This window comes from Nycticebus coucang, chromosome 12, assembly GCF_027406575.1.
Source record: "Nycticebus coucang isolate mNycCou1 chromosome 12, mNycCou1.pri, whole genome shotgun sequence".
NCBI lineage: Eukaryota > Metazoa > Chordata > Mammalia > Primates > Lorisidae > Nycticebus > Nycticebus coucang.
In genome coordinates this window covers 40,244,377-40,271,391 of record NC_069791.1, presented here as the reverse complement: position 1 = coordinate 40,271,391, position 27,015 = coordinate 40,244,377, and the positions used below count along the sequence as shown (strand labels likewise).

The 27,015-nt window shown below is 41.2% G+C and overlaps 1 protein-coding gene and 1 pseudogene across 24 annotated transcripts in view; both read left to right on the top strand.

Moving 5' to 3' along the window:
- Positions 1 to 27,015, top strand: part of PLEKHA5 (pleckstrin homology domain containing A5) — a 254,799-nt gene that overhangs the window by 212,442 nt on the left and 15,342 nt on the right. For 9 of the 24 annotated variants that reach the window (XM_053558106.1, XM_053558103.1, XM_053558100.1 and 6 more), the window contains 8 exons: positions 3,260 to 3,361; positions 9,531 to 9,642; positions 10,705 to 10,751; positions 11,763 to 11,951; positions 13,148 to 13,268; positions 16,834 to 16,952; positions 23,735 to 23,944; positions 25,902 to 26,042. In XM_053558106.1, coding sequence (XP_053414081.1) covers positions 3,260 to 3,361; positions 9,531 to 9,642; positions 10,705 to 10,751; positions 11,763 to 11,951; positions 13,148 to 13,268; positions 16,834 to 16,952; positions 23,735 to 23,944; positions 25,902 to 26,042 — 1,041 coding nt within the window. Of the gene's footprint in view, positions 1 to 3,259; positions 3,362 to 9,530; positions 9,643 to 10,704; positions 10,752 to 11,762; positions 11,952 to 13,147; positions 13,269 to 16,833; positions 16,953 to 23,734; positions 23,945 to 25,901; positions 26,043 to 27,015 lie in introns of those variants that run through there. The other 15 variants (XM_053558115.1, XM_053558114.1, XM_053558123.1 and 12 more) reach the window with 6 other exon arrangements.
- LOC128562793 (Y-box-binding protein 1-like) lies at positions 18,451 to 19,808 on the top strand (annotated as a pseudogene).

The window sequence follows — 27,015 nt, the reverse complement described above, 5'->3', positions numbered from 1 at the left end:
TTATCTAGTTTGAAATTAAAGAAAATACAGTGAAAAAATAAATACATTTGTCACCTCCATTTTATTTCTTATTTTCATTTCTATTATGAAGATGAAGAACTAAGACTTGCAGGGATTAAGTGCAAGGTGACATAACTAACAACTAACAGTGCCTGAATCAAGGACTTTAAATCCTAGGGCATCTGTGCTTTCTACTCTACTTCACTTCTATGGTCACATAACTTGTACTTTCTGGAACTTGGAGTCAAATCTAGTTTCTGATAGCCCAAAATCTAAAATGAGTGTTCTGTTAAAGGAATTGCAGACATCAGAAAACAAATACAAGTCCATTAGTCATCCTGAATCATGCTGGTAGATGGTTATACATTTATCTACTGGAAGATAATATCAATATATGAAATACTAGTAATAATTAGTAATATTTCTTGAGCAGTTATTGGGTGCCAGGTTCCAGTATAAATGCTATACATGCATTTAATCTATTTAATAACCTCACATAGGTGCTATTATTTCTGTATTTAAAGTGGAAAACTGAGATACAGAAACATTACCGATACCGAGATACATTACCGATGCTTACACAGTTAATGAGTGGCATGTGCAGACTTCCATTAAATTTGCTTGTGCTCTAAACTGGATTCTATTCTAGATAGGACCATAATTAAACCAAGAGTTTAGCCTATAATGGATACATGTGCTAGGGTGTATGTAGGTTTGTGACCTTTAAGGGGCAGAGAAGCAGGACAAGTAAACTACCTTTGAGAGAAGCTCACACACAAAATATGTTATTTATTTTTACAAATATCTTCATTTTCAATGTAATAAAGAGGTACTGAGAATCATGGTTATAACAAAGTATGATTTTTTTTTTACAGTCAACATCCATGAGTTGTCAAGGAATATTCTCTGAAAGATTTCTTTTTATTTTATTTGTTTATTTATTTATCTTTTTTTTTTTTTTTTTTTTTTTGAGACAGAGCCTCACGCTGTCGCCCTGGGTAGAGTGCCCTGCCATCACAGCTTATAGCAACCTCCAACTCCTGGGCTCAAGCGATTCTCCTGCCTCCGCCTCCTAAGTAACTGGGACTATAGGCACCTGCCACAGCGCCCAGCTATTTTTTGATTGTAGCCGTCATTGTTGTTTGGCAGGCCCAAGCTGGATTCGAACCCGCCAGCTCAGGTGTATGTAGCTGGCACCTTAGACACTTGAGCCATAGGCACCGAGCCTATTTATTCATTTTTTGAGACAGAGTCTCACTTGGTCACCCTCGGTAGAGTGTCGTGGCATCAGAGCTCACAGCAACCTCAAATTCTTGGGCTCAAGCAATTCTCTTGCCTCAGCCTCCCAAGTAGCTGGGACTACAGGCACCTGCCACAATACCCAGTTATTTTCAGAGACAGGATCTCGCTCTTGCTCAGGCTGGTCTCAAATCTGTGAGCTCAGGCAATCCACCTGCCTTGGCCTCCCAAAGTGCTAGGATTACAGGTATGAGCCACACCCACCTAATTTATATAATTAGCCTGAGTATTACAGTTTCAATGCAGTTTTTGTTCCTTTCTTTTTTGGTTGCAGTTGGCCAGGGGGTGGGTTCAAACCCTCCACCCTTGGTATATGGGGCTGGCACTCCACCCACTGAGCCACAGGCATCACCCAATTTTTTCCTTTCTTAAAACATGTACATTTTTGGTACCCTATATGTGTCTGTGTGTAAAAATATAAGATTTTTTTAAAAAAAACAAGTATTAAAAACTTTTTTATGATCTTGTGGTTTGGGGTTGATTTTCTTTTTTGAGACAGTCTCACTTTCTTGCCCTAGTAGAGTACCATGGCGTCAAAGCCCACAGCAACCTCAAACTCTTGGGCTCAAATGATTCTCTTGCTTCAGCCTCCAGAGTAGTTGGGACTACAGGTGCCCCCCACAACACTGAGCTGTTTTTTTAGAGATGGGGTCTTGCTGTTGCTTAGGCTGGTCTCAAATTTCTGAGCATTTCACCCGCCTTAGCCTCCCAGAGTGCTAGGATTACAGGCAAGAGCCCCCACACCTGGCCTTGGGGGTGATTTTCTTTTCCAAAAGAGAAAAATGTAGGTATTTAGAGATTATACTGAGTGTCTATGAGCAGGATTCACTGAATTATTTATATAATTAGCTAAGTTAGGTTTTTTTTTATTGTATTACCATAAGTTTATTGTAAGTAAAGTCATGTCAAGCTTCTGCTGAAAATCCAATATGCTAGAATAGCAAGACATTTTATATTTTTATTCATGCAGAACTTTTCATCAGGGTAGATAAGAAAATGCTTTATTGGGCGGCGCCTGTGGTTCAGTCGGTAAGGCGCCGGCCCCATATACCGAGGGTGGCGGGTTCAAACCCGGCCCCTGCTGAACTGCAAACCAAAAAATAGCTGGGCGTTGTGGCGGGCGCCTGTAGTCCCAGCTACTCGGGAGGCTGAGGCAAGAGAATCGCTTCAGCCCAGGAGTTGGAGGTTGCTGTGAGCTGTGTGATGCCATGGCACTCTACCGAGGGCCATAAAGTGAGACTCTGTCTCTACAAAAAAAAAAGAAAATGCTTTATTTTTGCCTCTTCTGCATTTTAGGAATTTACCTTCAAGAAAAATTTACCCTGTTGTTATGAATAAGTGAAACTGTTTCCTCCAAATGAGCCTCTTTAGACAGTAGAAACATTCCAACATTTTAATGTCTTGAATGAATAAATAGTTTGGAATTTTTTTGTTTTGAAAGGGTTTTTTTTTTAGTAAATTTGAATGAAACAGCAGTACCGTACAGTAATACATACTTAAGTTGCTCAGTAAATTTTTGTTGAAATGAGTTGAAAAAGGAGAAAAATGGTAAAGGAAAATGAGTTATAAAAATTTGTATTTTGTGGGTGGCGCCTGTGGCTCAGTGAGTAGGGCGCCGGCCCCATATGCCGAGGGTGGTGGGTTCAAACCCAGCCCCAGCCAAACTGCAACAAAAAAATAGCTGGGCGTTGTGGCAGGCGCCTGTAGTCCCAGCTGCTCTGGAGGCTGAGGCAAGAGAATCGCGTAAGCCCAAGAGTTAGAGGTTGCTGTGAGCCGTGTGATGCCACGGCACTCTACCCGAGGGCGGTACAGTGAGACTCTGTCTCTACAAAAAAAAAAAATTGTATTTTGTACAATATAAACTACATTATTTTCTAAAATCTAGAAAGGTTATCTTTGTAATGGTAACACTTAAAAGCACATTTTCCCTGTTAAGTTAATTAACGCTCTTTGATTTTAGGAATTGGAACGAGCGTGGAGAGAATATGATAAGTTAGAATATGATGTAGCTGTTACCAGGAACCAGATGCAAGAGCAGCTAGATCGCCTTGGTGAAGTTCAGGTACAAAAGTGTAATGTTTTTTACATTGTTTAAACAGGTTTTTCCTTGATACTATACGACCCACCTTGTTAGATTTATGCATACGCTTAACAGTTTTTACATTACTGGCTGCCTGACACCTGGATTTCAAAACTTGCAATGACAGGAGTCTTACTGTCTCACAAAGTATCCCATCCCCTCTTTATGAAGTTTTTTATCCTATTGGGTACGTGCTGACCAGAGTATTCCGTGCACCTTGCTAGTTTAGCTCCGTCTGCAGTTCCTATAAATGTGGCATCATCGTCTTTCACAACTTTGCCACTGTTACTTGGTATTGGGGTGAATTATGTGAACTTATCAAATAATGGATATTTTATCTTTTTATAAGATTATTAGAATCCATTCTGTATTATTAGAATCCATTCTCTCTTTTTTATCAGGCTGTATTAGCCTCTTGTCTTGACGACTGACATAGTTTAGAATATGGGAAAAAATAGCTCCATTTGGTACAGAGAATTCGGTTTATAAGTGTGCAGAGATGAGGTTAAGTTCCAGGAGTTAGTTTACTTGTCTCTAAAGTAGAAATAATACTTATCTTAAAGTGTTAACTCTAAGGAATAGAGATAATATATGTTTAGAAAAAGAGTAAAAGTTATTTCATGTTTATAACCCTGTATACATTCAATTGTGTATTGGAAGCGTGTGGACTCAACAGAAAAAACAAACAATTAAAAGGTTAGTAAGATTTACTCATGTGACTTGGCACCTGTAACTCAGTGGCTAGGGCACCAGCCACATACACCAGAGCTGGTGGGTTCAAATCCATCCCGGGCCAACTATAACCAAAAAATAGTCGGGCGTTGTGGCCGGCGTCGGCAGTCCCAGGTACTTGGGAGGCGAGGCAAGAGAATTGCCAAAGCCCAAGAGTTTGAGGTTGCTGCGAGCTGTGACAGCATGGCACTCTACCAAGGGAGACATAGTAAGACTCTATCTCAAAAAGAAGAAAAAAAAAGACTGAGTCATGAAAAATCAACTATTCTCTATTTGTGCTCTCGAGTACGATCCTGCCACATGTAGCTTTGGGGCATGTGAATGTGGCTCAGGAACTAAACCTTTAATTATCTAAATTTAAACGGCTATATGTGGCCATGACCTCTGTATTGGGCACCAAGGTCACACTATCAATAATCAGCTACAAAAATGAGATACCAAAATGCACTAGGAAAAACTACAGATAAGGTAATCCAGAAGTCAGCAGACCAGGTATTCGATATTTTACCCATGCCAGATATATACAGTCTATCAAATATTATTTGGTGTTTTTAGTTTTTTTATAACTATGTAAAATTTACTCTTAGCTCACAGGCCATACTGAAAGAAACTACAGGCCAGAGAAGTTTTCAAATCCCAGATTTAACCTAATAAAAAATGTTTATCATGAAAATTTAGTAACTATATTATAGAACATAAGAGAAAACCTGAATTAATAGAGAGGTATAATTGATACATCTTTTTCTTTTTCTTTTTTTAGACACAGAGGCTCACTATGTCACCCTTGGTAGAGTGCTGTGGTATCACAGCTCACAGCAACCTCCAACTCCTGGGCTTAGGCGATTCTCTTGCCTCAGCCTCCCGAGTAGCTGGGACTACAGGCGCTGGCCACAACGCCCGGCTATATTTTTGTTGCAGTTTGGCCGGGGCCGGCTTCCAACCCACCACCCTCAGTATATGAGGCCGGCACCCTACTCACTGAGCCACAGGCGCCGCCCAGTATATCATTTTTATTGGGGGTCTGATTTCATGTTACCATATTGAAAATTCTTCCCATAAATGCAATCTCATTCCAACCAAAATTCTAGTGGAATTTTCTAAAGAAATTTCAAAAGTAGTTATGTTTTTAAGGTATAATAAAGACCATGAAGTGGGTAAAACATTTTTTAAAAAAATAACGAAGTAGAAAGCACCCTCCGTGAATGGCAGCATTTCACATGCACCATTAGACTAGTTAGTAACAACCTTGGGTCTCAGTTACCAGATGAAAGCAATAGCAGTATCTACCCCTATAGGTTATTATTATTTCTGTCATATAACATATAGATGTTTTTGAAGCACTTAGACTAGAACCAGGTACATAAAACTTACCATGTTTGTTAAATGGTAAGTGAGGAAACATAATGCAAAATGATAGCATTAAACACGGTATACATACAGGAAAAAGTAGACCAGTGGAACAAAAGAGAGAGTTCAGTAACAGACCACGAACATGTGAGAACCTGTAGGTATTGGCAGTAGCTCCACTAACCAAGAGGGAAAAGACTGATTATCACTAGATGGTATTGGAATATAGGCTTGCTGAATTGAAATGCTGGCTCCTACCCTGTACCTAGATGAACTTCAGGTGCATTACACAGCTAATCACTCACTATTTATTAAAGCAAATAGCAGGAAATACAGACTAAGGATGGACTTCTCAAACAAGACCCAAAGAAATGCTATCCACAAAACAGAGTAAGTAAGCGAGCAAGAGAGAATTGTTGAACAAGATTTGGCTTTATCAAATTTAAAGATTTCTGGCAGCGCCCATAGCTCAGTGGCTAGGGCACTAGCCACATACCCCCAGGCTGGCGGAGTCAAACCAGGCCCAGGCCAGCTAAACAACAATGACAACTGCAACAAAAAATAGCTGGGCTTTGTGGCAGGTACCTGTAGTCCCAACTAGTTGGGAGGCTGAGACAAGAGAATCGCTTAAGCCCTAGAGTTTGAGGTTGCTGTCAGCTGTGATGTCACAGCGCTCTACTGAGGGCAACGTAGTAAGTGAGACTCTGTCTCCCAAAAAAAAAAAAATTAAAGATTTCACTTTAATGAATACAATATGAACAAAGTTAAAGATGATGTTCTAGGAAAGGATATCCGTTACCTCAAAAATTCAACAAGAGGCCAGGTGCGGTGGCTGACGCCTATAATCCTAACATTCTGGGAGGCCAAGGCAGGTGGATTGCCTGAGCTCACATGTTCCAGACAAACCTGAGCAAGAGTGAGACCCCCATCTCTAAAAATAGCCAGGCATTGTGGTAGGTGCCTATAGTCCCAGCTACTCAAGAAGCTGAGGCAAGAGAATTGCTTGAGCCCAAAAGTTTGAGGTTGGTGTGAGCTGTGACGCTATAGCACTCCAAGGGTGGCAGAGTGAGACTCTGTCTCACAAAAAAAAAAAAAGGCAAAGAACATAAGTAGTTATTCACAGAAGGGAAGACTCAAGTTATAACAAGTGTTTGAAAATTTGTTTAAAGTCACAAGTAATCAAAAAATGCAAATAAAACAAAAATTAGATTTACATTGCATACTTTTCAGATGGGCAAAAATATGTATATATATTTTCTTGCAAAATACATGGGGTGGTGCATGTGGCTCAGTGGGTAGGGCACCAGCCATATATACCGAGGGTGGCAGGTTCGAACCTGGCCCTGGCCAAACTACAACAAAAAAATAGCCGGGTGTTGTGGCACGTGCCTATAGTCAGTCCCAGCTACTCGGGAGGCTGAGGCAAGAGAATCACCTAAGCCCAGGAGTTGGAGGTTGCTGAGAGCTATGACGCCACGGCACTCTACTGAGGGCGATAAAGTGAGACTGTCTCTAAAAAAAAAGTGATACATGGCTCAGTGGCTAGGGCGCCAGCCACATACACCAAAGCTGACGGGTTCGAATCCAGCCCAGGCTTGTCAAACAATAATGACAACTACAACAAAAAAATAGCCAGGTGTTGTGGCTGGCAGCTATAGTGCCAGCTACTTGTGAGGCTGAGGCAAAAGACTCGCTTAAGCCCAAGATTTTGAGATTGCTGTGAGCTGTGAAGCCACGGCACTCTACCCAAGGCAGCAGCTTGAGGCTCTGCCTCCAAAATAAAAAGTGATACATATTCTATATAGATGTGCAAGTATCTGGTTTTTATAGTTGATCTTTTCTTCCTACATGTCAATATTCACATCTGTGGGCTATAACTGTGTTTGGTGCTTGGGTAAGCCCTTCCTCCTTTTACATTGATACCTCTAGCCTGTACCATGGAAAACTATATAAATAAGGTTTGTTAGTGACTTTCTGAAACAGTGTTGATTTATAATCTTTAGTTTCATAGACTTTGAAAACATAATTCTACCATTCAATGACTTTCTCAGTGTACTGATGAAATAGACTATATTCTAATACCTGCCATCATCAAAAACTGGTATTCATTGAATGTAATTATTTGTCTAGATAATCTGACAGTTTTTATACTTTCTTGCCTATTTTTTAGAATAAAGTGACATTCCTAAGAATGATGTGTTTGGTTACCTAAAACAGGGTTATTGTTATCTTATTTATCATTAAGATTCTTAAAGAGTTCTAATAGAATCTTAGAAAACCAATATGATATATGATCTTACTTTGGTTTCCATGAGCATATTTATCCTAAGGAAATTATATAAGGTGTTAAAATAAGAAGTGAGCTAGACGCAGTATGTTATGCCTGTAATCATAGCACTTTGGGAGGCTGAGGCAGGAGGCTTACTTAAGGCTAGAGTTTTGGTTGTTTTTTTCTTTTTCTTTTTTTTAATACAGAGTCTCAATATGTTGCCCATTGTCACAGCAACCTCAAACTTATGGGCCCAAGTGATCCTCTTGCCTCAGCCTCCTAAGCAGCTGGGACAACAGGCACCAGAAAGCCAGGAGTTTTGGGGTTTTTTTTTTTTTTCTAGACAGAGTCCCACTATGTCGCCCTCCGTAGAGTGCCATAGCATCACAGCTCACAGCAACCTCAGACTCTTGGGCTTAAGCGATTCTCTTGCCTCAGCCTCCCAAGTAGCTGGGACTACAGGCTCCCACCACGCTCCTGGCTATTTTGTTGTTATTGTTGTTGCCATTGTTGTTTAGCTGGCCCGGGCTGGATTAAAACCCACCAGCCTTGGTGTATATGGCTGGTGCTGTAACCTCTGTACTATGGGCACCAAGCCCAAAGCCAGGAGTTTTGAGACCAACCTAAACAACATAGTGAGACAGTGTCCTACAAAAAATAAAGCAGAATTTAAAAATTAGCAGGACATGTTGGCATGTGCCTATATTCCTGGCTACTCAGGAGGCTCAGGCAGGAGGATCACTAAAGCCTAAGAGTTTGAGTTGTGGTGAGCTATGATGATGTCACTGCACTCCAGCCTGTGCAGCAGAATGAGAAGTTGATAAGAAAGTAGCTATGATATAGGATAAAGTAAAAATGGCAATAATAAATTTTAATTCTAAAATTGAAAATTTCTCTTATGAATACATTTATTTAACTCAGTAAAAACCCATCTGAATATACATATTTTATTTTCTCCTTTTTGTTTTCACTTTATATTCTAGAACAAGAAGCTAGCAGTATAGCTTCCATTCCCTACCGCCACCACCAGAAGTTTATTTTGTTTTTAGTTTGGAATTTTGTTTTCTATGTCTGAAAAATTAAATGTTGGCCAAGCACGGTGGCTCATGCCTATGATCCTAGCACTCTGGTAAGCCAAGGCTGGTGGATTGCCTGAGCTCACAGATTGAAGACCAGCCTCAGCCAGAGCGAGACCTCCATCTCTAAAGCTGGGCGTTATGGTGGCCGCCTATATAGTCCCAGCTAGTTGGGAGGCTGAGGCAAGAGAATTACTTAAGCCCAAGAGTTTGATGTTGCTGTGAGCTATGATGCTAGAGCACTCTACTGAGGAGGCCACAAGGTTAAATTCTGTCTCAAAAAAAAAAGGCTCAAACGCCCATAATTCAGTGTTTAGGGTGCCAGCCACATGCTCCAGGGCTGGTGGGTTTGAACCCAGCCCAGGCCTGCTAAACAACAATGACCAAAAAAAAAAAAAAAAAAAAATAGCTAGGCGTTGCAGCAGGTGCCTGTAGTCCCAGCTACTTGGGAGGCTGAGGCAAAAGAATTACTTAAGCCCAAGAGTTTGATGTTTCTGGGAGTTGTAACACCAGGGCACTCTGCCAAGGGTGACATACTGAGACACTATCTCAAAAAAAAAAAAAAAAAGAAAGAAGAGCTAAATTTTTTTCTCCTCTGCTTTATTTTTTGCCCTTGCCAAAACTTAATCCACTGCGGTTTTCAGTTTTTAAAAATATAATTAGTGAAATTTATAACTTCATTTTATGATTTTTTTCCTGTATGTGGTCTATCTGTTTATACTGATAGACTGAGTCAGCAGGAATTCAGCGTGCACAGATTCAGAAAGAACTTTGGAGAATTCAAGATGTCATGGAAGGGCTGAGTAAACATAAACAGCAAAGAGGTACTGCAGAAATAGGTAAATTAGCTTTCCATTTTATTTTGTGGTGACTGAGCACAGAATTATAGTCCTGCATCACTTAACAGGAGGGATATATCTGAGAAACGTATCACTAAACAATTTTATCATTGTGTGAACATCATAAGTGTACTTACACAAACACAGTGCGATAGCCTACTACCCGCTGAGGCTCTTGGGCTATAAACCTGTGTACACTGTGTTTACTGTCCTGAATAGGCAATTATAGCACAGTTGTCAGTACTTATGTATCTAAACCTATCTAAATATAGAAAAGATAATGCAGTGTACTGTGACAACTAAGATAGCTATGACTAGACAAGAGGAATTTTTCAACTCCATGGTGATCACATATGTGGTCCATTATTGACTGAAACTTCGTTATGCAGTGCATGGCTTTTTATCTAAATGTAATAACACATATAATTGGGTTTCTTTTGCTATTTTCATGAATTTGACATAAAGCAAACAGGCAATCTCTTTATAATATTGAATCAATACACAAGTTTATAATGTAAAAAGCCAAAACTCCACCATCCATACTCACACAAAAATAATGATTGTTTTATGTATGTAATTATGAACAAATATACTGTTTTGGCTTTGGGAATTCTTTCCCCAGCAACAAAAAAATGGGATCATGCTCTATCTGTTTTTCCACAATTTTGTTTCCAGGAGATTTTTGGCTGTCAAAAGCCATGCTATGATGAACGTTGTTAATGCACATAACTGAACGTACGTGCAAGTACTTCATGGATTCCAAGAAGTGAGAAATAAGCAACACATTTTTCATTTTGAGAAGTACAACCAAATTGCCCTCCTAAAAGATTATGCCAAATTATGCTTATACCAATAATATTTGAGAAAACCCATTTCCCCATACTCTTGTTTAAACTAATGTTTCAATTTGTATTTTTTAATGTAATCAGTTTCAAATTCTAAAGCATTATTAAGTGCGGGATTAGCAACTGAAGGCTTCACTTAGAATGAAATAAAATTCCTCTTTCTTTTAGAAAGATGTATTTATTATAAGTATTTATGTTTTCTAATTTTTTTAAATAGGTACAGCAGGATTAAAGCCTTTCTCAACAGTTAAGTACAAAAATGAGGTAAGTTTAGATTGTTTTCATAGTGAAAAATTAAATATCTAACATGAATTAGAATAAGTCTTCTCGTTTTAATCTCTTGTTTTAATTTTGAAATTGTATTGATTTAGTAATTTTGTGCTAACATGATATTTCTTCCCTTAATGCAAAAAAAAAAAATTGAATCACTACTTTTCATCTGTGTTAAAACTTTAACATTGTTATTCTTTTTCTAATCTAAACAATTTGAATATTTCTTATTGTTTCTAACACTTCATTAAATTTGTAGGATGATTGATAAATAAGTTGGCTATGTGTCATGAATATCATAGAGAAATTACAGCTGCAAAGAGATACTGTCAACCTAATTCAAAGAATGTATGTGCTTGAATTTTTATATAAAATCCAAAGAGAAATGTTTCTTTTTTCTCTTAAAAATGAGAGTAAAGTTTCTTAATTAATGTCTTCCTTCTGTTTTTAAAATGAAATCTATGGCTCAGCACCTGTAGCTCAAGTGGCTAGGGTTCCAGCTACATATACCAGCGCTGGTGGGTTCTAATCTGGCCCGGGCCTGCCAGACAACAATGACAATTACAACCAAAAAATAGCCGGGCATTGTGGCCGGTGCCTGTAGTCCCAGCTACTTGGGAGGCTGAGGCAAGAGAATCGCTTAAGCCCAAGAGTTGGAGGTTGCTGTGAACTGTGACGCCACAGCACTCTGTCCAGGGTGACAGCTTGAGACTCTGTCTCAAAAATAAAATGAAATCCAGTACTCAGTGATCTCTTTCAATGTTGAGCTTCAGTATAAAGCTAACCTACATGTCATAGAAAAAAATTAGATGCAACCATATTTAAAACCTAATTATTGGCTCTCATTAAGATTTTTGGTTTACTTTTCAATTTGAGACTTTTGGCTTGGCAGTGTCCCTTTAAGTATCTTAAAATAAATTTAAGTTGATATACCTTTGCAAAGAATTTAGATGTGCTTAATTCAATCTGCTTATCTAAATAAGGTGACTATTCTACAATCTTTAGGAAGAGGAAGTAGTCCCACCTCGTCCTCCACTTCCTCGGTCTTATGACTTTACAGAGCAGCCTCCCATAATCCCCCCTCTGCCCAGTGATAGCAGCTCCTTGCTCTGTTATAGCAGGGGCCCAGTGCATCTGCCTGAAGAAAAGAAGATTCATCAAGTTCAAGGATATCCAAGAAATGGATCTCACTGTGTAAGTGGCTGGAATGGCCACAGAATGATCAATCATACGTACCTTTTTTTTTTAATTAATTTATTTTGCACTCAGACTTATTTTTTATTATAACCCCGCTTTTAGCCATTGCTTTTTTTTTAATTCCCTAAATAAGCTTGGAGGCCAGTGCTTTTTTGTTTATTTATAACTTTACCGTATGTGTTTTTCCCACTTTAGTTTTACCATTCTCATTTGTTACTATTTTCATAATTTTAATAATATTTCATGATTTTATAATATTTTTATTTTTCATAAAATGGTAACATTGTGCATGTTGAAGTAACCATATTTTAAATATTCCTTTTCAGGATATTAAGGGCAAAAGTATATCTTTAGAGCAGAAAGAAGAAAGAAAGAAAAAGATTGTTTGAGGGAATGTAAAGGGGTTGGGATATAGGCAGTTTGGTCTAGGAAAACCGTTCAAAGACGTGACTATTGCCAAGCAGAGATGTTATCCCTGGAAACTGGGAATAAGAGATTTAGAGTCAAGCAAATAAATACGAAATGTAATGAGGAAGAAATAAGAAAAAATGAATAGAGCTAATTTCAGAACACCGAAATGGTGTGTGGCAGGGATTTTAGTATGGCCTTTTAAATGAAAATTAAATTAAGATAGACTTTCAATTATGCCACAACTGGGCGGCGCCTGTGGCTCAATCCGTAGGGCACCGGCCCCATATACCGAGGGTGGCGGGTTCAAACCCGGCCCCAGCCAAACTGCAACCAAAAAATAGCTGGGCGTTGTGGCAGGCGCCTGTAGTCCCAACTACTCGGGAGGCTGAGGCAAGAGAATCGCTTAAGCCCAGGAGTTGGAGGTTGCTGTAAGCTGGGTGAGGCCACGGCACTCTACCGAGGGCCATAAAGTGAGACTCTGTCTCTACAAAAAAAAAAAAATTATGCCACAACTAAAATGTGACTTTGTCCTTAAGAGGAATATTCTTTCTTTTAAAGCAAGAGGATTTTACTGGGTGAAAACCTTTAAATTACTTTTTTTTATATTTACTTATAATATATATACATATGTTAATAGTGTTGTACCCAAGACAGCTCTCTGGGGCTATTATTTTTTAGACTTTACTTTCAGTTTTTAGAGGTAAACATTTTAAAAGAAATTTTTAGGGTTTTTTTTGTTTGTTTGTTTGTTTATTCTGCTAATTACATGTCTTCCTTTCAAGGGTCCAGATTACAGACTCTACAAGAGTGAGCCAGAGTTAACAACAGTGGCAGAAGTTGATGAATCTAATGGAGAAGAAAAATCAGAACCTGTTTCAGACATAGAAACTTCAGTTGTTAAAGGTCAGCATGTGGAATGTTTTATCTCCTATTTTTAGGGGCTTTTTGTGTTTTATCATTTCCCCAATAAATTCAGTTTATATGTTGACCCGATATATATGTAAGTCCATGGGTTATCTGAAACCTTTGGAATCTGATGAGTTTCTGAGTTAAGAAATTACCAGAATAAAAGAAAGAAGGCTCTGTCTCAAAAAAAAAAAAAAAAACTGGGAGAGTTTGCCATTTACTCACAGTCATTTAGTAGTCCTCTACAATACTTCAAGTAGAAGGAAAATGGTCAGTTACAGAGGGTCTAAGAAGCTAGAGGGAATCCTATAATGTGTTAAGTATGTGAGTAAACCCAAACAAACCCTGACTACGTATAACACAAATAAAAATGTATCTGTCACTTTTGTTTCCGTACTGTGGCATCACAGCTCACAGCAACTTTAAACTCTTGGGCTTAAGCAATTCTCTTGCCTCAGCCTCCTAAGTAGCTGGCACTACAACTGCCTGCCACAACACCCGGCTATTTTTTTGTTGTTGTTGTTGTAGTTGTTATTGTTGTTTAGCAGGCTCAGGCCAGGTTCAAACCCGCCAGCTCTGGTGTATGTGGCTGGCGCCCTAACCACTATGCTACAGGATAACAGGAGGTTTATTGGTATTAACAAGTTCTAAGATCTTTATTTTGTTCCAGATTGTAGTAATCTTGGTTAACTTTAGACTTTAAAAAGTTTAAGTCATGCTAGAGTTTAAGCTAAAGAAAAGAAATAATGCTTGGCGCCTGTGGCTCAGCGGCTAAGGCACCAGCCACATACACTTGAGCTGGCGGGTTCCAATCCAGCCCAGGCCCACCAAAAAATAGCCTGGCATTGTGGCGGGCGCCTGTGGTCCCAGCTACTTGGGAGGCGGAGGCAGGAGAATCGTGAGCCCAGGAGTTTGAGGTTGCTGTGAGCTCTGATGTCACGGGTCACGGTACTCTACCCAGGGTGACAGCTTGAGGCTCTGTCTCAAAAAATTAAAAGAAAGAAAAGAAATAGACTGTACAGCTTCCAAACTAGTTGAGAGACAAATAGAAGGAGGGGTAAATGATAAAAAAGAAGACAGAGAAAACAGAAGAAGAAGTTGAAAAATGCAAAGCAAAAAAGGAAATTGGTATAAATAAATCTAAACATAACCACATATAACAAATACAGTTATAGGCTCAGCGCCTGTAGCTCAGTGGCGAGGGCGCCAGACACATACACTGGAGCTGGCAGGTTCAAATCCAGCCCAGGTCTGCCAAACAACAATGACAACTACAACCAAAAAACAGCCGGGCGTTGTGGTGGGCGCCTATAGTCTCAGCTACTTGGGAGGCTGAGGCAAGAGAATAGCTTAAGCCTAAGTGTTTTAAGGTTGCTATATGCTGTGATGCCACAACACTCTACTAAGGACGACAAAGTGAGACTGTCTCAAAAAAAAAATTAATTAATAAAAATTACAAAACTAATTTAATTGTACTCAATTCTTCACTTAAAAGAATAAGATTGGGTTTTGCCTGTGGCTAAAGGAGTAGGGTGCCGGTCCCATATGCCAGAGGTGGCGGGTTCAAACCTAGCCCCAGCCAAAAACCACAAAAAAAAAAAAAAAATAGAATAAGATTGTCCAAGTGGGTCGGGCGAGATGGCTCACACCTGTAATCCTAGCACTCTGGGAGGCCGAGGTGTGTGGATCTCCTGAGTTCATGAGTTCGAGACCAGCCTGAGCCAGAGCAAGGTCTCATCTCTAAAAACAGCAGAGCAGAGTGGTGGGCACCAGTAATCTCAGCTACTCTGGAGGTTAAGGCAAGAGGATCATCACTTGAGCCCAAAAGTTTGATGTTGCTGTAAGCTGTGACATGCCATGGCACTCTACCACACTCTACCAAGGGCAACAAAGTAAAATTGTCTCTCAAAAATAAAAAAATAATGTCCAGGTGTAGTGGCTCATGCCTATAATCCCAGCACTCTAGGAGGGTGAGGCGGGTGGATTGCTTTAGCTCATGAGTTCAAAACCAGCCCCAGCAAAACTGAGACCCCATCTCTACTAAAAATAGAAAAAAAACTGAGGCAGGAGGATCTCTTGAGCCCAAGAGTTAGAGGTTGCTGTGAGCTAAGACATCACAGCACTCTACCCAGGGTGACAGTCTGAGACTCTGTCTCAAAAATAAATAAATAAATAAATAAAAATATGCAAAACTACTTGTAGTCATGCATTGTATAACAGTATTTCAGTTCCATATAAGGCAGTGGTCCTGTAGTGTTAACAATTATTAAAAAAAAAAAAACAATTATTAATACTTATAGTATTCAGTATAGTAAGATACTACAAGCAGTCCCTAAGTTACAAACATCTGACTTACATACAATTCGCACTTATAAATAGAGTCCATAGAGACCGGACATGGTGGCTCATGCCTGTAATCTTAGCGCTCTGGGAGGCTGAGGTGGGTAGATTGCCTGAGCTCATATGTTTGACACCAGCCTGAGCAAGAGTGAAACCCAATCTCTAAAGATAGCTGGGCATTATGGCATGCAACTGTAGCCCCAGTTACTAGGAAGGCTGAAGGAAGAGAATCACTTAAGACTGAGGTTGCTGTGAGCCTTGATCCCACAACGCTCTACCTAGGGCAGCAAAGTGAGACTCTGTCTCAAAAAAAAAAGAAAGAAAACCATTGTTAGCGGTTACTTTGTTGAGGCAATATGGTGTGATTGCAAAAAACAGGGCTGGGCATGGTGGTTCATATCTATAATTCTAGCTACTAGGGAGGCTAAGGCAGGGACACTGCAACGTTGTGCGGTCCCCCCATATCAAACAGAAATATTAAAAACCAAACAGAAACTAAGGACATGGAGGAAATCGCTGAACCATTTTGGCCCATACCTTTTGTAATATGTGAACAGAGTAAACTATTTAGGATGGTGGTAGAACGGTACCAGTGCAATAAAAGAGGACATTTTATAAATAATGTTTTAAATGTCATTTTTTACTCTGTGCCACTTGATTTCTAAATGCAACCCTAAATTTGGTAGTATCGTTGAACTGACTTATGGCTCTTTTTAAATTAGCTTTCTGATTTTTTTTTTTTCTTTTTTTTTTTTGAGACAGAGTCTCACTATGTTGCCCTGGGTAGAGTGCCATGGCGTCACAGCTCACAGCAACCTCAGGCTCCTGGGCTTAAGCGATTCTCTTGCCTCAGCTCCCAAGTAGCTGGGACTACAGGCACCTGCCACAACACTCAGCTATTTTTTGTTGTTTTTGTAGTTGTCATTGTTGTTTGGCAGGCATGGGTTGGATTCAAACCCATAAGCTCTGGTGTATGTGGCTGGCGCCTTAACCACTGAGCTACAAGTGCCAAGCCAGCTTTCTGATTTTTTTTTTTTTTTTTTTGGCCGGGGCTGGGTTTGAACCCGCCACCTCCTGCATATGGGACCGGCGCCCTACCCGTTGAGCCACAGGTGCCACGCCCCAGCTTTCTGATTTTTAAAAGCATCAAATTTAGTATGTCAAAAGAAAGCAGTGTTGGGTAAAAATGTTTTATGGAACTTACTGCTGTTTTAATTTTTAGGTTCTCACTTTCCTGTCGGAGTAGTCCCACCAAGAACAAAATCACCAACACCTGAATCTTCAACCATAGCTTCGTATGTTACCTTAAGAAAAACTAAGAAAATGATGGATCTAAGAACGGTATTTAACTTAAAATTAACGTCTAAAAGATTTTCAGACCCATTTATTGCTTTCTTGTCTTTTTCCACTTTATCAGAATTCTTTAACAAAAATATAGTAACATAATTCTTTTTAAAATTTTGTTTAGAGGTTCGGCACCTGTGGCTCAAGCCGCTAAAACGCCAGCCACATACACCTGAGCTAGCGGGTTCAAATCCAGCCCGAGCCCACCAACAACAATGACGACTGCAACCAAAAAAGAGCTGGGCGTTGTGGCGGGTGCCTGTAGTCCCAGCTACTTGGGAGGCAGAGGCAGGAGAATCATTTGAGCCCAGGCATTGGAGGTTGCTGTGAGCTGTGATGCCATAGCACTCTACCCAGGGCGAGAGCTTGAGGCTCTGTCTCAAAAAAAATAAAATAAAATTTTGTTTAGAGAATTAGCACCTCAGGCTTGGTGCCCATGGCACAGTGGTTACAGCACCAGCCACATGGCACTGAACATGCCGGGTTCAAGCCTGGCCCTGGCCTGCTAAACAACACTGACAACTGCAACAAGAAAATAGCCAGGCTTTATGGTGGGTGCCTATAGTCCCAGCTACTCAGGAGGCTGAGGCAAGAGAATGCTTATGCCCAAGAATTAGAGGTTGCTGTGAGCTGTGATGTGACAGCACTCTGTTGATGGTGACATAGTGAGACTCTGTCTAAAAAAAAAATAAAAAATAAAATAAGAATTAGCACCTCAGAGGACAGACCTTCACGATACCTACCTGAGCTTTCTTTTGATCAGCCTTGGCATGGGAACTTACTCTACAGTTTGGAGAATCTTTTCTATGAATGTTGCCCTATACCACATCACTTGACACCTCTAAGAAGTTTTTGGATGAGAGTAATAATAGACAGTGTCCACCTAAAAGTTAATGGCTTTCCTAGGTAGCCTGAGATTGCAGGGGTTTTTATCTAGGGTAGGTTGGGAGTTTGCCAATCTTCTGCTTACTCCAAGAAATGTGAACTAGGACTGAGGCTATTTTTTTGATTGTAGTTGTCATTGTTGTTTGGCAGCCCAAGCTGGATTCAAACCTGCCAGCTCCGGTGTACGTGGCTGGCTCCTTAGCCGCATGGGTGCTGAGCTGTATGGTGATTTTTTTTTTTGAGGGATTAAAGTACAGCTACAAAGTACACGCCCAAAAAAACCTGACAAATTAAAAATAACGAATAGATATGTATCAGAATTAACATTAGTGATCACAGCATTGTAATACTATTGTTCAGAAAGGCATACAGATTAGAAGGGTGTTTTCTTTGGAAATTGTAATATTAAAATAAAACAACAGTAAAAGGACCGACAAAAGGATGTGTTGAGATCAAGCATAAAGATCTATAATTGAGAGTTCGATCAGTAGCGGGAGCGGAGAGCAGACCCCAGAGAGCCCTGAGCAGCCCCACCACCGCTGCCGGCCTAGTTACCATCACACATCGGGAGGAGCCGCAGCTGCCGCAGCTGGCCCCAGTCGGCCCCAGTCACCATCACGCAACCATGAGCAGCGAGGCCGAGACCCAGCAGCCGCCCGCCGCCCCCGCCCTCAGCGCTGCTAACACCCAGCCCGGCCCTACGTGCAGCCGCGCAGGGAGCGGTGGCCCTGGCGGCCTCACATCCGCGGCGCCTGCCAGTGGGGACAAGAAGGTCATGGCAACTAAGGTTTTGGGAACAGTAAAATGGTTCACTGAGAAACGATATGGTTTCATCAACAGGAATGACACCAAGGAAGATGTATTTGTACACCAGACTGCCATAAAGAATAACCCGAGGAAGTACCTTCGCAGTTAGGAGATGGAGAGACTGTGGAGTTTGATGTTGTTGAAGGAGAAAAGGGTGCAGAGGCAGCAAATGTTACAGGCCCTGGTGGAATTCCAGTTCAAGGCAGTAAATAAGCAGCAGACCATAACCATTATAGGCGCTATCCACGTTGCAGGGGTCCTCCACCCAATTACCAGCAGAATTACCAGAATAGCGAGAGTGGGGAAAAGAATGGGGGATCGGAGAGTGCTCCTGAATGCCAGGCTCAACAACGCCGGCCCTACCGCAGGTGAAGGTTCCCACATTACTACACGCGGAGACCCTATGGGCGTCTGACCACAGTGTTCCAACCCTCCTGTGCAGGGAGAAGTGATGGAGGGTGCTGACAACCAGAGTGCAGGAGAACAAGGTAGACCAGTCAGACAGAATATGTATCGGGGTTATAGACCACGATTCCGCAGGGGCCCTCCTCGCCAAAGACAGCCCAGAGAGGACAGCAGTAAAGAGGATAAAGAGAATCAAGGCGATGAGACCCAAGGTCAACAGCCGCCTCAACGTCGGTACCGTCGCAACTTCAATTACCCACGCAGATGCCCAGAAAACCCTAAACCACAAGATGGCAAAGAGACAAAAGCAGCTGATCCACCAGCTGAGAATTCGTCCGCTCCCGCGGCCGAGCAGGGCGGGGCTGAGTGTATGCGGCTCACCATCTCTACCATCATCCATCATCCAACAAGAAGAAATGAATATGAAATTCCAGCAATAAGAAATGAGCAAAAGATCAGAGCTGAAGACCTTAAGTACTTGCTTTTTGCCCGTTGACCAGATAACTAGAACTATCTGCATTATCTATGCAGCATGGGGTTTTTATTATTTTTACCTAAAGAAGTCTTTTTTGGTAATAACAAATGTGTTTTTTAAAAAAGCCTGGTTTTTCTCAATGATGCCTTTAAAGGTTTTTAAATTGTTTCATATCTAGTCAAGTTGAGATTTTTAAGAACTTCATTCTTAATTTGATTTTTTCAAAAAAGTCAACAAACTGCAAGCACCTGTTAATAAAGGTCTTAAAGGGGGGCACCTGTGACTCAAGGAGTAGGGCGCCGGTCCCATATGCCGGAGGTGGCGTGTAAAACCCAGCCCCGGCCAAAAACCACAAAAAAAAATAATAATAATAAAATAAAAAATAAAGGTCTTCAATAATAAAAAAAAATCTATAATTGATTTAAAAGATACTATTTACAACTATCTGAATATTAAAATGAAGAGTTTTACATAGCCAGATAATAGAGAAAATAGTATAGGAGATTGTGGTAATACATCTTGATACAAGAAAGAGGTTTAAGGGTGGCACCTGTGGCTCAGTGAGTAGAGCGCCAGCCCCATATACCAAGGATGGCGGGTTCAAACCCGGCTCCGGCCAAACTGCAACAACAAAAAAATAGCTGGGTGTTTTGGTAGGCACTTGTAGTCCCAGCTACTCAGGAGGCTGAGGCAAGAGAATAGCCTAAGCCCAGGAGTTGGAGGTTGCTGTGAGCTATGTGACGACGCCATGGCACTCTACCAAAGGCGATAAAGTAAGACTCTGTTTCTAAAAAAAAGGTAAAGAGTGTGGCGCCTGTGGCTCAGTAAGTAGGGCGCCGGCCCCATATACCGAGGGTTCAAACCCAGCCCCGGCCAAACTGCAACCAAAAAATAGCTGGGCGTTGTGGCGGGTGCCTGTAGTCCCAGCTGCTTGGGAGGCTGAGGCAAGAGAATCGCGGAAGCCCAAGAGCTGGAGGTTGCTATGAGTCCTGTGACGTCATGGCACTCCACCGAGGGCGCTAAAGTGAGACTCTGCCTCTACAAAAAAAAAAAAAGAAAGAGGTTTAGGGCAGCACCTATAGCTCAAAGGAGTAGGACACCAGCCCCATATACCAGAGGTGATGGGTTCAAACCCAGCCCCGGCCAAAAACTGCAAAGAAAAAGAAGAGAAAGAAAGAGGTTTAAGTAATACCAGTGCCAGAAGAAAGTACTTGAATGCATAACAAATAAATTCCATAGATGAACATATGTAAATAAATCTTCACCCTTTTTAAATGGAAAATAATGTAACAATAAATTATAAATATATGGGGCGGCGCCTGTGGCTCAACGGAGTAAGGCGCCGGCCCCATATGCCAGAGGTGATGGGTTCAAACCCAGCTCTGGCCAAAAAAAAAAAAAAAAAAATTATAGGGCGGCGCCTGTGGCTCAAGGAGTAGGGCGCCAGTCCCATATACCAGAGGTGGCGGTTTCAAACCCAGCTCCAGCCAAAAACCAAAAAAAAAAAAAAAAAAAAAATTATATGAAAATTGCTCAGTCCCAACAGTAACTACAACCCCAATGATATACTCTGTTCCATGTATCATATTGGGAGGAAAAACTAAATATTAATAATATACAGCCTTTGTAAAGAATAGGCTTGCAGGGGCGGCGCCTGTGGCTCAGTCGGTAAGGCGCCGGCCCCATATACCGAGGGTGGCGGGTTCAAACCCGGCCCCGGCCAAACTGCAACCAAAAAATAGCCGGGCGTTGTGGCGGGCGCCTATAGTCCCAGCTACTCGGGAGGCTGAGGCAAGAGAATCGCTTAAGCCCAGGAGTTGGAGGTTGCTGTGAGCTGTGTGAGGCCATGGCACTCTACTGAGGGCCATAAAGTGAGACTCTGTCTCTACAAAAAAAAAAAAAAAAAGAATAGGCTTGCACAGTGGCTCACACCTGTAACTCTTAACACTCTGGGAAGCCAAGATGGGTTGATCGCCTGAGCTCAGGAGTTTGAAACCAGCCTGAGCAAGAGAGAGACGCGTGAGCCCAAGAATTTGAGGTTGCTGTGAGATGTTATGGCACTCTACCCAGGGCCACAGAGTGAGACTCTTGTCTCCAAAAATAATAAATAAATAAAGTGTATGTGTATAATATGGTAACTTGGAAAAAGAAGTTGCAATGTGACATTTTTTGCATAAGCAAAAAAGTCCTTTGGGAAAAGCACATTTGTTGTTACTAAAAATGACAGGGAAGGGAGCTAAAGCAGTCAACTTCCCTGTCAGCATCTAGAACTTACTTTTTTTTTAATTTGTTTTTTGCAAAAGTAGATGTGTTTTATTTTGCAAATAAATGAGGATCATCATCAGGTCTGTGTATTAAAGCTTTTCCTTTTCGTTTCTACTTGAGCTCTTTAAGGTGTTTATTCCTACCTAATGCTGCGGCCCTTTAATACAGTTCCAGGTCCCATTGGCGATCCACAGGTATTTGAAGAATAGTCCCAAGACATGTAGCTCCTGCCTCTGTCATAAGATGTGTAGCTCCTGAAAAACAGATATTTTTCAGATTGCGATGGAGAGAAAAGGATCTTAGCAGTTAACCAAACATACCACTCAGTCACAGAACCACTTCCCTCTGCCCTGGATTCTTTGAAAAAGTCTAGCAATGTGGGCGGTGCCTGTGGCTCAGTGAGTAGGGCGCCGACCCATATGCCGAGGGTGGCGGGTTCAAACCCAGCCCTGGCCAAACTGCAACCAAAAAATAGCCGGGCGTTGTGGCGGGCGCCTGTAGTCCCAGCTGCTCGGGAGGCTGAGGCAAGAGAATTGCGTAAGCCCAAGAGTTAGAGGTTGCTGTGAGCCGTGTGACGCCACGGCACTCTACCCAAGGGCGATACAGTGAGACTCTGTCTCTACAAAAAAAAAGAAAAAGTCTAGCAATGGCTTTTGCCATCTCCGTTGGTTCTTGCCAAGCCAAACCAGAGTACACAAAGAAGCCTATGTTTCTATTCTGTGGGTTCTAGAATTTGTTTCATCTTTAACTTATATTACATCAAATAAGCTAACATTTGCTTATGACTAATGCTGAAATACTATTTTGAATCTCATGCCAGTGTTGTTTTTACAACTTTAGGAAGAAAGTGAGAAATAAGAATTGGTTATTTAATATGACTAATATTTTTAAACCCTTCAGTTTATGTGAAATTAAGTGGAAACATACTGGGAAAACCATATATATATAGAAAGTTGACCTTGGCTGGGCACAGTGGCTCTTTGCCTGTAATCCTAATACTTACTTTGTGCAATTACAAGAAGTGCTCAAATGTGACTTGTATTTATCTTTTATTATTGGTATATACTGAGAACTACAATTTTAATACAGTTTTTCCTTTCTTAAAACTGTATACATTTTGGGGCACCCCGTGTATATGTATACATACATAGACATATATAAAAGTTTTCAAATGACTGTCTGATGTATAGAAAATAAATATTTTTGGAGTTTTATTACTGATCATAAAATATCTAAAGGTATTTCTTCTACAGTCTTTTCATGTCCGACTTAAAGCATTACATTTTCATTAAAATGAAAGAAATCTCTGGGTGGGGCGCAGTGACTCACACCTACAATCTTCGCACCTGGGAGGCCGGGGTGGGAGGATTGCTGGAGCTCAGAAGTTGGAGATGGGTCTGAGCAAGAGCAAGACCCGGTCTACAAAAAGATAGAAAAATTAGGTGTATGTGCCTGTAGTCTTAGCTGTTCGGGAGGCTAGGGAGGGAGGAGGATCACTTGAGCCCAGTAGTTTTAGGCACAATGAGCTGTGATACATCACTGTCCTCTAGCCCAGGCAGCAGCGAGATTCTGTCCTCAAAAAAATAAAAATAATAAAGTGAAAGAAATCTCTGATAGATTTTTTTTTCCTATCCGTCTTTTATTCCTGGGGTTAATAGCAGAGCTGCTCTACCCTTTTATGTTTTTAATGCAGGAAGATAACCTTCTCTGTGCTCCTCTTCTCTCTTCCCTCCATTATGTTTCTTTTCCCTTTTTCTTTCTTTCCATCATTGACCAGGCATCACCACTTACCAGTCAAGGATAAAATAACTTCATTTGATTTTGCCTTTCTGTTGTTATCAGAATCACATTCCAAACCTCCACCTTGGATTTTAAAGACTAGTCACATGTTTCAGAAGTTAATCTGTATTAATGTATTCATGCATTTATTTTTGATTTGAAGGAAAGACCAAGAAGTGCAATGGAACAGCTCTGTTTGGCTGAAAGTACTCGACCAAGGATGACTGTGGAAGAGCAAATGGAAAGAATAAGGAGACATCAACAGGCATGCCTAAGGGAGAAGAAGAAAGGATTAAATGTCATTGGTGCTTCAGACCAGTCACCCTTACAAAGTCCTTTAAGTTTAAGGGAGAATCCGTTCAGGGTTGCTCAGGTATATCAGTTACTTTTGACTATGCTTGTATGTAAATCTAGTATCACATGAATTTTACAGACATGGAGCTGCATGACTATGGCTCTTAAAAGGCCTACAATATAGATAGTTATTTTGTGTTAAGCTAAGACAACTAAGTAAAATGGGAATGACCCTGGGCTCAAGAAACTGGAGTTAAAATACTTGTTGGATGTCCTTGAACCAGTTACAGACCTAATATCTTCAATTACAAGGTGATGACACAGCCTGCCCTGTCTCCTACACAAAGACACTAAGAGAAAAGTGTTCTCGGGCGGCGCCTATGGCTCAGTTGGTAAGGCGCTGGCCCCATATACTGAGGGTGGTGGGTTCAAACCCGGCCCCGGCCAAACTTCAACCAAAAAATAGCTGGGCATTGTGGCGGGTGCCTGTAGTCCCAGCTACTTGGGAGGCTGAGGCAAGAGAATGCCTCCCCAGGAGTTGGAGGTTGCTGTGAGCTGTGTGAGGCCATGGCACTCTACCGAGGGCCATAAAGTGAGACTCTGTCTCTATAAAAAGAAAAAAGAGAGAGAGAAAAGTGTTCTCAGAAAATGTAAAATGTCATATGGGTTACCAAAGTAATCCCTAACTTCCCTCGTGACAAAATATGTCCTAATTTAACAGGAATTAAATTGTAGCAGGAGAGAGCTTCTAAATAAAAGTTCCAAGTCTACTGTTCATCACATCTCAACTTCAGCCTTATAGAGTGGCACCATGTTGTTTCTTTGTGTACGTTTATTGTCTCCGTCATAATTACAGAGATAGCAGTGTAGCCATCCTTTTTAGTAGCTTCTGTCAGATCTATCACGGTTAGGAGACAATTGTCACCTACTAGTATCTTAGAGTTTATCTATAATGGCATAAACTGGAGCTTGAAGTGCTTCCCTATTCTAATAGACATCCCTTTTTCATCTAATCAAGAGTGGTCATTGTTAATGGTGGTTAAACAAAGCAACAGTTAAAGGATGACACATCCTGCAAATTACTAAATGGGTGATTTTTCTCTAAAGAGATGAGAAAAATGTGTGGAATACTGACATATTTCTCATACATACACACATGCACACACTAGCCATGCCAAAAAATGTATATACATTTTAAGAGATACTATCTGAATTTGACTTTTTGAAATTGAATTGAATTATGGTAGCAGTGTGTAGTATGGTATTCGCTCACCAGATGAATGCTGGCATCACCGTGCAATAGGCATGAATCAAATAAGTTTTTCTCTTAAAATATGTACACTTTTTTTGGCGTCCTCTGTGTATGTGTGTGTATATATATTTCCTTTGTTGATTTTCATAAGAAAACTTTTTTGTAAGTGGAGAGCTAGCTTTTTTTTTTTTTTTTTTTTATAGAGACAGAGTTTCACTTTATGGTCCTCGGTAGAGTGCCATGGCATCAGACAGCTCACAGCAACCTCCTGGGCTTAAGCGATTCTCTTGCCTCAGCCTCCCGAGTAGCTGAGACTACAGGCGCCCGCCACAACACCCGGCTATTTTTTTGTTGCAGTTCGGCCGGGGCCGGGTTTGAACCCACCACCCTCAGTATATGGGGCCGGCGCCTTACCAACTGAGCCACAGGCGCCACCCGCTAGCTTCTTTTTTAATTTTTGAAATTGAACAGGCACTATCTATAAGATACACATGCGGGTGGCGCCTGTGGCTCAAGGAGTAGGGCGCTGGTTCCATATGCCAGAGGTGGTGGGTTCAAACCAGCCCTGGCCAAAAACCACAAAAAAAAAAAAAAAAAAGAGATACAATGCATGCACAGTATGAATCTAAAATACTGTGTTATTGGGTGGCGCCTGTGGCTCAAGGAGTAGGGCACCAGTCCCATATGCCGGAGGTGGCAGGTTCATACCCAGCCCCGGCCAAAAAAAAAAAAAAAAAAACACACACACACACAAAAAAAAAATACTGTGTTATTTGTTGGGCAGACTCGGAAGAGGGATGACAGCATTAAGGAACTGGACACTGTCATTAGAGAAAATGATAAAAAGCCAAACCATGAAACTCCTGCAGCAGAAATTGTTCGACTAAAAGAAGCTGAACCCCAAAATGTGGACATCAGCAAAGAGGTACAGAGATTATTTTAGAACAGATATTTAAATTGTAAAGTTGAAAATGTTTCTTTGTAGAGACCATAGATCTAGAAGAAATGATAGGTTTCTTTTCTTTCTGATGTATTTAGCCACATCAAAATAATATATTAATTGAAGATTTAAAGCATGATCAGTCTTTTTTTTTTTTTTTTTTTTTTTGTAGAGACAGAGTCTCACTTTATGGCCCTCTGTAGAGTGCTGTGGCCTCACACAGCTCACAGCAACCTCCAAGTCCTGGGCTTTAAGCAATTCTCTTGCCTCAGCCTCCCAAGTAGCTGGGACTACAGGTGCCCGCCACAGCGCCCGGCTATTTTTTGGTTGCAGTTTGGCCGGGGCCGGGTTTGAACCCGTCACCCTCGGTATATGGGGCCAGCGCCTTACCGACTGAGCCACAGGTGCCACCCAGCATGATCAGTCTTTAGGGCCAGGCACAGTGGCTCACACCTGTAATCCTAGCTTGAGAGGCTGAGGCGGGTAGATTACCTGAGCTCACAGGTTCAAGACAAGCCTGAGCCAGAGCAAGACCTTGTCTCTAAAAAAAATAGCCAGGCTCCACACCCGTAGCACAGTGGTTACGGCGCCAGCCACATACACCGAGACTGGCAGGTTCGAACACGGCCTAGGGCAGCTAAACAGTGACAGCTGGAACAAAAAATAGCCAGGTATGGGGGCGGGTGCCTGAAGTCCCAGCTACTTGGGAGGCTGAAATAAGAATCACTTAAGCCCAAGAGTTTGAGGTTGCTGTGAGCTGTGACACCTGGGCATTCTACCCAGGGTGACATAGTGAGACTGTTTAAAAAACTAATAATAATTGACAGTATAATTTTTTTTAACAGTATAGTTTTTTCTTTTTTGTTTTTATTATTGAGACAAAGTCCACTTTGTCACCCTGGGTAGAGTGCAGTGGCATCATAGCTTACAGCAACTTCAAACTCTTGGGCTCAAACAA